At 40.5% G+C, this 13,205-nt stretch overlaps 1 protein-coding gene across 10 annotated transcripts in view; it reads right to left on the reverse strand.

The window, feature by feature from the left end:
* SYNJ1 (synaptojanin 1) overlaps positions 1-12,958 on the reverse strand; it is a 65,971-nt gene extending 53,013 nt beyond the window's left edge. For 3 of the 10 annotated variants that reach the window (XM_072026420.1, XM_072026417.1, XM_072026415.1), the window contains exons 1-4: positions 12,694-12,953; positions 11,722-11,959; positions 1,584-1,670; positions 916-1,183 (exon numbers count right to left, since the gene is read on the reverse strand). In XM_072026420.1, coding sequence (XP_071882521.1) covers positions 916-1,183; positions 1,584-1,670; positions 11,722-11,845 — 479 coding nt within the window. In that variant the 5' untranslated portion in view covers positions 11,846-11,959; positions 12,694-12,953. Of the gene's footprint in view, positions 1-915; positions 1,184-1,583; positions 1,671-11,721; positions 11,960-12,693 lie in introns of those variants that run through there. The other 7 variants (XM_072026416.1, XM_072026411.1, XM_072026425.1 and 4 more) reach the window with 6 other exon arrangements.
* Positions 12,959-13,205: the final 247 nt, after the last annotated feature.

Consider the following 13,205-nt stretch of genomic DNA (forward strand, 5'->3'; position numbering starts at 1 on the left):
TAATTGGATCATACTCCTCTATCTGACCAAAACAGTGGCAATGGTATGTCAGAAGTGTTCTGGTGTCTTACATGATGAACAGAAGAGGGGGAAGAGGTAGCTTTTCACCTGTTCAAACAACTTACTGCTGAACCTTCAGGACCTTTCCAATGGTTATGGAAACATACTCCGTTTTTAACAAAGGCTGAAAGGGATTAGAATTTGTTTACCTTCCCTAAATGTCAGAATACATATCTGGTGCTTATATTTACTTATTGGCAGAAACAGGAGTATTCTTTTCCTCAAGAATTCTGTCAAAAACTTGGCTTTACTGAAAGATATTCTGTAAAAAAGATAGCAAGTTCAGCAGCCAAGCAATGTGCACTGTCATGTAACGTACCAACTCTGTTTCAACAAAATCAGTGACAACACTATTATCCATGTAATAAAAGTTTTAAACCCCTTCAATTTGTGGAAACACATTTGGAAACCACATATAAATACCATTTGGAAACTACATATAAACCACACACCATTTTAGAAGCCAGAATGCTCAAAAGATGAAAAATTTCTTTAGGGTTCCATGCCCACACTCATTTAAAGAAACTGACACATCTGATGAAGAATTAAGAGACACCAAAGCTGAAACATACCATCACGACCAACTGTTCAGATCAAAGTATAGTATCAGAAGCAGTAAAAAGTCTGTCTCTTCCAATTAAGAAATTCCAGGTGGCCATGGAAACATTGCATCATGAAGACAAAAGTTATGTCCTTACAATTAGAATAATGCTATTCTAGCTCATCAACATTTGTGAGACAAGGGCATACATTTAAGAGCTGATAAAGACAAGGTTAAAAAAACTTGGCACAGGTTAGTCTGCACAGGCATGTGCTGTTCTGCATGATGTCTGATAAAACACACTATGAACTCACCAGAAAAACCTGTTGTCAGTGGTGTGCTCTTGCATGCTGCGGTGAGCATTAAGACTAAGATCTAAACTGACACCAGTTGCAGACCATGCAAAATAAAAGTTTCCTGAATTCAGAACTTTGCGCACTTCGGAAATACGATCTTCATCTGATGAATCAATTCGTAATGATACAAATTCGGTGGAAGTAACTCGAAAGACTTCAGAGTCTTGAATCTTTCCCACAGACATGCATCCTGTTACTAGAACCAAATAATGTAGCAACGTGTCTCCTGTGAAACCAGAAAAGCCAAAGGTAAGAGAACAAATCTTGGTAGACTGTGATGCTGACGTATTTATATTCTTAAATGTGCATAATCTTACCCTGATTTGGCTGAAAAAAAAATGAAAACATAATCAACATCAAGAAGCCAATCTCAAGTTCAACAGAATAGAAGGAAACACAAACAGGAGAAACTATGCTGAAAATAACAGGGATTGCAAAAACGGAAGTTATTTTTGTCTACTCCCTCATTTCTGGGAATGCTCCAAACTTGCAAGCTACTCTATAAAGTCAAAAAATAAAAAAAGAGCACAGTTCCTGTTCTGGAGATGCCGTGCTGTGCAGTTTTACAGAAGCAGCACCATTTTCTTTCCCAAATGAAAATTTAAAGTTTTAGATAGTTTACTCACCCAGGTTTAATCTTAAAACGCCTAGAAGCCCGTATGCGTCCATTACTTTGGAGTAGGTATTCTTGATTGTATCTTTTTCTGCAGATGCTGAGGAGAGAAGACACAAGATGTTATGATGGTAGAGACTATATATGATGGTAGGAAGAATGAGTCCACTCTAAACTGAAAATCCAGGAATACAGCTATAGTGCTTACATGAACTTGCCAGAAAGAAATCAGAATGTATAAGCATATGGCTTCTTACAATGGAAAATGAGTATTTGATTTTATTACAGCGTATGGTCATGCTATGTTTTTAGGCAACAAAAAAGGGAAAATCTTGCAAAGTCTCCAAGTGATAGTAAAGGGGAATGCTTGCATTTTTAATATCACCTCCTAATATGAAAATTATTTTAGAAGAAATTAAAGTATATCTACCCCTGTTTATCAGGGAGTTAATTTTAGTGTACACTTCAGAACTCAGATTTGCTCTTGAAAAACCAGGTAAACAAGCTTGATGGCAGATCCAGGTGACAGCAATGCCACAGAGCAGAAACAGGATCCGGCCAGCCCTGAGCTCTGGACTGAGATTGCACCTGAAGCACGGGGACCAACAATTCCAGCTGTGCCACTGGTCCATGAGCACAGAGATTTCTGGGTCAACAACGATTAGTGCTTTCTCCCTCCTCAAAAACAGATAATTTTCACTAAGTTTGACATAAACTGTAAATCAAAACGCCTACTGCTCTGTCACTCTGCAGCGTTTTGCATCACAGTAGCTGTATTTCCTTCAGAACGGCTAGTGTAAATCTTTCCAGTGAGAATTCCCTAAGCTTAGCACAGTCCTGCCCATGTACAAGTCTATCCCTTCTGTTCAAATATCTGCCAGTTCTATTCTTAAAGTGGATCGGAGTCTCCAGTACAGATGAAACAACTATTTAACCCCAGCCTGAAATCTAAGCTCACTCAAGATGTTATTAGATGCACTTAAAAAAAAAATTAAAACTATTTATCTGATATACTGTATTCCTGTAACCTAGAACCTAAGAAAGAGAGAATTATAACAGCATGATTCTTCCCAAAGTCTTCATTCACAACAAGTGTTAAAACTCCCAGCTAATCTAAATACGTTGTTTACATATAGTGATTTTGTCAGCATCACCAAACCATATTTTGCTTAGCTAGATCACCAACGGGCTGGAAAGAACACCTTCTAAACTTCAAAGCATGGTTCTTCCAATCTATTTTTCCAAAACACATTTAATGATATTAATAGACTCATCTAAACTCAACTTCTGCTGAGCAGAAAATTGCCGTGTTGTTCTTCCACATTTCAAATTATTAATGAAAGATGAGGTTTTGTTTCCATCTAAGAGCTTTTTGCAGGGTTTTTCTTGAGGGTGCCTGGCAACATTTAATGACATCTTAGAACAACAGCCTCTCTGTCTTCTGCGGATTTGTTCTGCTTTTCCCACTGCACACAACGCCTTTATCCTTCCTAAGCCTTAGTAAATAAATGCCTGAAGTGAATTAAGTAATGTGGGCTTTGCAAATTCAGATCTCACAAAAAAAAAAGGCCACTAATAAAGCAGTAAAAATGGCAAAACCAAACAGAAATAGAAAAAACTTACTGTAGCCAGTAAATTACTCTTTCAACCAAGCTCCCGAGCACCAAACAAAAGCACCTAAGTTTCATGTCATGGTTTGCAGATACACTATGTATAACAGTGTGAACCCTCCCACGGTCTGAGCACTCATGAAATCTGAAATAATTTCCAATTGGGGATGACTGATACTAGTCAACAGAGCAAACCAACAAATGGCTTTTAAGTAGGTCTCCTTTCCTGAAGAAATTGAGCTAAAAAGAAAGCAGCCCCAAGAAGTACTGACAGCAGAAAAGGGAACAATTAACACTTGTCCAGGGTAAGCTCCCCAGCACTGCATCACTTGCCCACCACAGAAGCTCCTGGTGGGACAGGCCATGATGTCAGTCTGTGGCCAGGAGTCAGGACCAGGCCTGGTGAGAGCAACCATGGTCAGACACAGCCCTGGGACGTCCAGGGCCATGGGGACAGGGATTTGGCAAGGCTGGGCTGGGACACCAGCTTGTCTTGGTGGGCCCAGGGCCAGGCAGATCCAGACAGGAATTATTATTGACTGCCACTGCACGTGGCACTTCCCATTTCTGATAATACCAAAGAAATTTGTGGATTTTCATATCAAGCAACACCAACAGGGTAAGGAACAACCTAAGTGCTCTGGGACCATTCAGATTCTCCCCATGTCTACTGTATTTAATTGATCCATCCTTGCCAGAGCTGGAAGCTTCATCAAGACCTGCCACCTCTCACGTCAGTCAGGATGCACACAACGTCTTCAGGTAAAGGTGGGTATGCAAAAGCAGCTGAAAATACAAAAATACGTGGCTAACACCTCATCTCTGTAATACCTTTATATAGTACACACTAAGCCAACTTTCGGTTTCCTCTGTGAACAGCTGAAATTACCAGCTGGGTGAACTGCAGCTTAGAAGTTAAACCACAGCAAGGCTAAGGTAATCCTGGCAGGAGGAGAGGGCATTTCCAAGAACATTTCCTCATTTCCTCTGCAACATTCTTAACGAATGTGAACATCTCTTCATGGAATGGTGGGCTGGCCTGCAGCCAGGAGAGCCCTTTGGATTTCTGATTTACAAGCTCTATACCTTGAAAAAAAGCACACCTACTATAAATATCCATTCAAAAAAGCATAAACTCCTGCAAATTAATGGACCTACTTCTCTTTCAAAATTTGACTTCTCTATTTATTTATTTTTAAATAATTGGAGGCAAGGAAACACAATTGAGGCTATTTGGAAAAAAATAAAGCTAAACATTTGCTATGAAGTAGAGTTAAAATGCGCAACTTCTAAAGACAGAAATTAGCAACTAGAATGTTTTGGATGAAAGTTAACAGATTTAAATTGCAACGTATGGGGCACTAAACAGTAGACTTAATGCAAGGATGCACGTGTCTACATATAAAGATGGACAGAAAATATTACGAGGCCATAATCCTCCATTACTTTGCGTGAGCTCAGACAGTAGGCAGAAATTAAAAGCAGCTTCAACTTAATCCATTACATTAATAAGATTCAGGTTGATTCACTTCTAAAACAAAGATAACGATTTGCTATTTGGCAGCCCAGAAAAAATAAATAAATAAATAAAAAACTACCAACACATTTTTAATGCGGTTTTCAGGTCAAGCTGTAATGCATTCCGGTTGAAAGCCAGCAAGCCTCGTTTGCAGTGTCCAGAGAAAAAGAATAAAATAATTTTAAGTCAACGTTGATTAAAAATTAATAGGCCATAGTATTTTTAAATAGTAATGTCTCACTTGTTCCAAGTTAAATCACAAGCGCGTATCTGTAATATCACACCTTATCGGTCACCGACTCACTTCAGAAAGGTGACTGATTAAATTATTTTAGAGGGATTATGTCAGCCCTCTTACTGTTATACAAAGGGAACCCCATTAAAAATCCTGTCTCACAACAGCTTGGTTCAAAACCTAATCTGTTTAATTCCCAGCTAAAAATGAGTGTTACAATTTCTACAAGAATTATAAAGCTATAATCACATTAAAAGTTATCATTTTGGCTTTCTACGGTTGCTCTCTTCTTGGTGGGTTCACCAGGTGGTATCATGGCTCAGTATGAGCTGAGAGCAATTCCCAGATAGAACATGGGACACATCCCAAAATTATGTATAGCACCTTCAGAGAAAACGCTACTCTCATCTAAGTTTGAAGATAGAAAAGATCATGCTACTGCCACTTCCAAATGTTTAAAATCTGAAAAGGTTTTTTTGTTTTGTTTTACAATTTGTTGAGCTTTTAAGATTGGGGTTTTGAAGCTTTTTCTTAAATTAGGACAGTTATGAGTTCGGTATTTAAATGAAAACTAACACTTTAATATCACCACATAGGAGAGACATTAAAGACATTAAAGTCAGAGCAGAGTAATCACTTTCATTTATAAGACAACCAACTGAAGAAACCTTTTTTTTTTTTTTTTTTTTTTTTAAAGTTTTGCGTCTCTTTTATGTCAACAAAGTATCAAAGATAACTGGAAGACTGCTGATATGCAAAGCTGCCATAATTTCTGCAATTATTGTTTGGAATTAGTAGGATGTTTTTTTTTTTCTATTTTATTGGCTAGTTCAAGTTATTAAGTAAAGTAAAGCTAGTATCAAGTTATTAAGTTATTAAGTATATTTATTCACCTCAAATACACGTTTAAATGTTACTGTAATCTACAGATACCTTGAAACTGAGGGGAGGAACCACCAAATAACAATTCACCTCTACTCAGCAATAAGAAAGAAAAAAAAAAAAAAAGACATTTCTAGATGTTAGCAACCATATTTTAAGTACAACACACCAAATTAAATGCTGTTTGGAACAAAACAGCAAAGTAAAAGATGAGCAGGTGAAATGAAAAAGGTTGCTTTAAAAATCTTTCTCAACACTGCAAACATACTATTGGTTACTTCAGAAAACCTATCTTTTTAACTAACAATACTGATGCGGGGGAAAAAAATAAATTAATTAATTAAAGCTGCCCTCATAACAGCCTACAAGCACTTTTTTCATTGCTTTCTGACCCAAGCACAAGTTTTTCACTGAAAACAAAAATCTATACTATTAATAATATGCAAAGCTTTTTTTCCCTAATACTGATTTGATTAAGTTATTTTACCACATGAATTTATGAGTACCAATTTTCTGCCTGTACAAGTCAGTTCTATGTAGATTAATTTGTAATATAATTTACAATCACAACATTTTCAATTTAAATACATGCTAGCATACAGAAAGGCTACCAAATTATCTCAAATGTAGAGATGTTCATTAGTTTTTCTAAATGATGTCTGAGTAATTCCAGTATGCAAACTAACCTTCTTAACAGACATTTCATTAGCAAGAGCTATGATTCAACGGATGCCTAGTAGGGAAAAAGCCAAGCCTTTTACTATCACTCCTGTGCTAACACAAAAGTGAAAGTCTCCTGAGCTGAGAAAGGAATATTCAGGCAGATAGTTATTTGTTCCCAGTAAAATCCCTTCTTGAAATCATGCACAGGGCTGTGGTACAGCTACAGAATGGCCTTCACAAGTGCTGTAAAGCTAGCCTACCTGAAAAGCAAAGAGCTTTCAGGCTCTCTTGTAAGCAACCTTCTTCCTAATATTTCCAGAGCTGTGGACCAAGTTTTCATAGCTCCATTTTGCCATTCAAACAGGTCATAGTCCTCTCGGGCAAAGGTTACTGCCTCCAAAAATCTCCCAGGAAAATTTTTACAGTAAGGGCTTCTTGAACTTATCACAGTGGGCTAGGCTAACACACGTTGTCTTTGTCAAATGACGTGATTTTGTTGGAAAAGCCTGGAAAGCAATGAGCTGAGCACCTTCCCAGCAGATTTGGAAGGACAGTAAATTCAGGAGGAATTCCGCAAATGGCAGCTGATGACAGGAGGACAGATGACAACCTCCTCCACCAGCACAGCTACACTCAGCATCCACCGTAGCTGGTGCTTCCCTGAGGCTTCCAAAATGTCTTGAGATACTGTTTAACGGGTAGGTGTAGCCCAGAAGATGACAGTCAAAATAGTAGTGAGCACGGTGGGGTGAATTTGCTATTTGCTCTATCCATCCCAGTCCCTTTACATTGGTATAAAGGGCTGGCTTCAGACAAATACAATATTGTATCACAGTGCATTCAAAAATTGTTCCTACCACAGCCTGCATTTAACCTTTTTCCATAACACAGACACTCCTTTCAGAGGATAAATTACTGCTTGAAAAGTTGTAAGTCTTATTACTATATATATACATAAACACATTTATGTGTGCACAAATATAATATATCTGTATTTTGCTTATTTTGTAGGATCCCGTTACGAAAAACAGCATGTAGAAATTTCTTTTGAAATATTCTCTTTCCCTAATTAAGGGGATGCGAGTCCACTCAAAATGCGGCATAAACATTATTTTGGGAAATAAATAGAAGAAGAGAAAAATATCACAGTAGCAGGCTGTGAGTATGCAGAATGTTACCCTCCTTCAAGATTACATACATATATGTGGTGCTCATATGCTTGTTTTCTGGGTGTCTAAGTTTGCTAAAGCACCGTATCAGCTCCAAGCCTCCTGCGAAATGATTATATGCTATATCTGTCCGCAGGAGCAGATGGGGTATCTGTTATTTCCTCCGCCCCAGCGATGCAGCATCAGAATTTTCTTTTTAGAAGAATGTATTTACTTCGAAATGGAGCGTGAATGAGTGATGGCGTTGCTAAACAGGACTGTGAATACTGGGATGTCTGCTGCACACGTAGGTTATTACAGCTTTTAATTTATCCAGCTCTACAGAAAGCTCAGGGTGGGCACAGTGCCTCTTCCTGTTCACACCTGCTCTCTTGTCAGCTTTGCAGAAGACTGAAGTCCAAGGACGCGCACGAAGCTCCAGCTCTGTCTCCACTCCAGGGCGCAGTATTTTCCCAAACGACAGAACATTCTCCTTTACTCATCACAGGCGACAGGAGTAAAAACAGCTTCCCACTCATTTCGTTATGACTCACCAGAGAGGCACAGGGAGAGAGAACATCTTCCTGCTCGGTCAATGAAATCTTTGAAGGTATGGTATCTCATTAAAGGCCCCCTATTTCACAGAATAAATATACCGCCTGTTTTATATGTCAAATAATAATAATAAAAAAAGATCCGTGACATCCTCCAACTAAACTCTAAACAAAGAAGCAGTCAAGCTGCTGACATTTAAAACCAAATGTCTCATGAGGCCTTGAGAAGCAAGTTGGCAGCATCCCTTCAGGCTTCAACACCCTGGGCTAACCCAATACGAGGAACTAGGAGCTGAAAAAAGAAGTATTTCATGTTTTTATGTAAGGCAAGTGAAGCATTTCTCAGATGTGTTGGTCACAGTAACGCTAACTAATCCGTGTCACAAGCAGCGCACAGAATGCTTCCAGCAGAGGCATGGCTTGGACTGCTTCCACGTTAAGACTGAATGATTATGCAACGATAACCCTCTGCAAGCTGCCCTTTCCACACTCTTCTTTCTTCCATCCCACTTTGCTGACTTGAATAACACATTCAGCACAAATACTGCAAAAAACACACAACATAGGAATTGTACAGCATGTCATACAGGGGCCTAATGAAACCCTCCGAATTATCTTGCAGTGCTTCACCGAATGTAGAGAGGATGAAGGTTAATACCATTATCCTTCCCTCAGCAAAATGCCAGATGGACTTCCTTTAAGATGACATTTAAAGGATCAGGAAGCTTTTGTTCCTTTCTCTCAGTCCAGTTCAAACACAGATCTCTCTGTGCGTGTATCCTGCACAAGACGTGGTTCACCAAGGCTCTCCGAGCCGAGCCACACGATTCACCTCCACTACTGATGTATTTCACTAGGTTGTACCTATGTCACATATTCTACATGCAGACAGCAACTATGATCAGGCATAAGCCAACTTATCTTTAATATTTATTAAAATCTTTGGAAAAATGTTTAACAGCTTAAGATTGGTCTCGTTAGTTTTTAGACCCTGAGAACTTACCCCCACCAACAGAAAGTTTTTAACAGTTTGCAGTGATGCTGCTCTGCATTTATACACACCTGATCTGACCATTTTTCCATCTACTTATGCAGAATTCAAGAAACATCTTGGGGAACTTCCCAAAGGACCAGTCTTCCATTAACTTTGGCTTTGCATTTAGGTTTCACAGAATCATTAGAAACATTAAGGTTGGAAAAGACCTTGAAGATCATCTGGCCAACCATCCCCCTACCACCACGTCTGTACCAACACCCAGAAGTTTGTGCAGCTACAGACTAGGTTCTTCTGACTAGATTCTGTGGCACGACTAAAGCGATGGACTAGCACTTTACAAACCACAACCAAGCACCAATAACTGTACTCCTTTAAATATGCACTAAAAAGAATAGGTACCATAAGCAAACAGCAAGCAAAAATAAAAGGGAAAAAAAAATCTGAAGAAGGGAACTCTAGCTCCTTTCTGCTATCTAGCATACAATCATGACCTTTCAACCATTAAAAAAATCATTATTCAGTAAAGAGTTTAAGTTTGAAAAAAAAAAAAAAAAGGAACTAAAACTACCACAGTATTGAAAAATAAGCCCATTTACCAGATAGAAAGAGTAAGCAGTTTCCAAGCTAAGGTTACTGAAAACAGTATTCAGAGCAACTACTTATAGCGAGGCATGAATATTTACCATGTTGCAACCTACCAATCAAAATACGAAGGACAGACCAGAAACCAAGAGGAGAGAGGCTTTTGAAATTCCTTTGGGTTTTAATTTCTCCATCCGGTAACAATGCAAGGCACAGGAGGGGGCAGGAACTTCAGTAGGGATTTAGATTTTGAAATTTTAGAGAGGGAAGTCTACTTATCATATCTGCACCGTATCACTGCACAAGAAATGATTAACTTTGTATTTTTTGAGCTTGGCTTTCATGAATAAATTTTGAAGACATTCCTCCTTAGGTAGCTTAAACATGCGCAGTAATTACTAAACGTGTGCTAAAATAAATGTTTTCCACAAATCTTCAAAAACATTTTGCCCTTGTTTTACTGACTTCTCTAAACCTGTTCGGACACTTATTTCCAACCCAATCTGCACAATGCCATTCAAACACTGCTGGCAAAGCCAACTTCAGAATTAAGAAGGAACTGCATCAGATAAAAACAGTTCTCAAAAGATGGGAGAAAAGCACGTACTGTTTCTTACCTGGATAATCATACAAGTTCATTTCAGCTGTAATGTCAACCACCCCAGCACGTCCCATTGCTAGGGCTCTAACAGTTAATGGCAGCTTGTTCAAATCGCACAGTAACTACGATGCTGATGAAGACATACGCCTGAGAGCACTTGCTCATGAGGCCTGTCCAGCAGAGATGATTATGGCCCGACTTCTAAGCACCTAACAGTTCACAGGGACAGTCAGGTGCCTCAGAGAGAGACAATGCCACAGACAAGGAGCACACCCACTTATAGGAGAACCAACTGCACAAAATGAAGAAAGGAAACACATCTCAAACCCCACTCATTTTTGGGGCTCTCACTTCTAGCCTTGAGTCTTGTTGCAGTAGGGAACGTGCCCCTCTCAGCCCACTCTGTCCTCTCGGAGCCAGAGCACCCTCCTGAGCAGCACCGCTCCTTGAGCCCTCTCATGCTGCAGGCAATGAATCAAGGCTCCCATTTTCTGAGCAGCTGCTCAGAATAGCTAGGCTACAAAACCATAAGCAGGCACCAGGATTAACTCATCAAAAACTTATTGATTCAAAAGAAGTACATCCACAGTATGCAAGCTTTCTGTAAAGATCTAAAACAAGCCTAGAAACCCTCTGCAACCAGGTGCTCAGGTTTACGTGCTGAAGAATACAAACTGAACTACATTTTTAAGCCATATCTGTAGACTTCAAGGATCTTTCCTGCACTTCTCGTTTTAGTGTCCTTGCTCAACTACGACTTTTAAACAAAAATAATTTAATAGAAGCATTGTATATATCACTGAAAATACATAAAAATGACTTTGCAAGACACCTTGCTCCAAATACTTACTTATTTTATTACAAGATGAACTAACACACACACAGTATGGAGATAGATTAAAAATACAAGGACAAAATAAAGCTAAAAATCAAAAAGCCATCAAAAAGTCATGACATAAACTGAGATAAACAAATTAAGATGATATATCACTTAAAAATATAGAACTTTTTATTACAAAATATGACATATAGATTTAGCTTCCTAATGAGTCATCACGTATTCAAAAGCAGAAGACAGCTCAGAACCAAAGATAAGCAGATGTTGTTGAATGTTATTAGAAGAAAATTTAGAATACGTGAGAGTGCATATTCACAATGAAACCTTTTTAAATGTGTAAAATTCCCTCCCAGCAGTTAAAGATATGAAGCACTTTTCATCTAAATCAGAAGATCCTCCATCAGCAAATAAAAACAAGAGTAACTGTTTCTTTTCTATATTTCACAAATAAAAGCAAAGAGCTTACACAACGTCACGTCTGCCAACTTTTTACATGGTAGTTATCAAAACATATCGACTTACAGAGGACAGCCACAGCTCCAGATTCAAACATGAGGCATTCTTCTCTGTTCCTGGCTTCCACTATCACGCTGAATGGAAGGGGATCCAGCTTGTGATAGACACGATATCCTTTACTGAAAGCCATCTTGCCTTTATCGGTGGCGGTCCTGTCCAACACAAGATGATGTTAGTGAGAGCTTCTCGTGCTTCCAGATACCTTCTGCAAAGCGGGTCTGACTTCCATGCTTTCCTAAGGCTTCTACAGGTTTAACAAAAGGAGGGGGGAGAGAGAGAAAAAAAAGACATGCTCACTCCTTCTGTGTCATGAGACTTATTTTATCTCGTGTTTCAAAACAAATATAGGTACTATTTAAGGATAATATGCGGATGCTTCAAAAATGTAATTACCAAGGGCAGCACAAAGGCTTTATTCAAGACCATGACAACCAGAATTTGTTTCGCAGTACTGAAATAAATGAGATTTCTCCTTAGGGAAACTGAAAATAAGGCTCACCTTTAGCCAGCACGAACACGTTAGAGCGGCAGCTGCCTTAATCAGAAACTAATGCCAAACGCAGAGGACGAGAAGCCTGGGCCGGCTTCAGTTTATGGCTGTATTTTAGCCATTTTGATGTTACACAGAAGGATAACAAGGACGTTTTAAACGGCAGAAGCGTCAAGAGGCTTTAACGTGCCATAGGAAAGCGTTAACCTGCTGGGGGAGAGGGCTGTTTTTACAGACCAAAGCAAGGTTTTGTCTGCACTGAAACCCTCCCCTGCAGCAGCCGGCAACTAAAACCTCGCAGCCCCATCCCCACAAAACCACAGGGGCGAGCTCCTCCCTCAGTGCAACGCGGAAAGCAGCGCGGGGAGACCCCCGGCACCCGCGGCGCCCACGGCGCCTCCATCTTGTGCCGCCCTCAGCAGCCCCCCCCCCCCTCACCCGCTGCCCGCCCGGCCCCGAGCCGCCACCGCCGCCGGCTCCCCCCTCACCGGCCCCGCCGCCTCCGGCCGCCTCCGGCCGCCCTTCCCGGCTGGGCTCAGGCTCCCCGGCAGCCGCCGGGACCTCCCTTCCGCCACGGCCCCGCCGTCCCTTCCGCACTGCACCGCCCGCTGCCGGAAACCGGCGTGTGTGTGTGTCCGTGTGTGTCCGTGTGAGTGTGACAGTGTGAGTGTGTCAATGTGTGTGTAAAAAGCGAGGCTGCCCACTCCTCCCGGGTCGCCAAAGTTGTATCCGCAGAGCCCCAGGCGCCTCCGTGGAAATTTCCACGCGGGCTGCTGAGCGGAGGAGGAGCGGCGCTGCTGCTCCATGGCGGGCTGCAGATAACATCGAGAGAGAGTCCTGTCTGCCCGGCTTAATTTCCTTTCACAACAAGGTCACCCATCGCGCTGGCCGAGGGAAGCCAGTAGATGTGATCTCTCTGGGTTTCAGCAAAGCTTTACTACGTGTACTCCACACACTCAGTACCTCAGTACTGCTCCTCGCAGTATCCTCCTGGACAAAA

This window comes from Anas platyrhynchos, chromosome 1 (genome assembly GCF_047663525.1).
Source record: "Anas platyrhynchos isolate ZD024472 breed Pekin duck chromosome 1, IASCAAS_PekinDuck_T2T, whole genome shotgun sequence".
Lineage (NCBI taxonomy): Eukaryota > Metazoa > Chordata > Aves > Anseriformes > Anatidae > Anas > Anas platyrhynchos.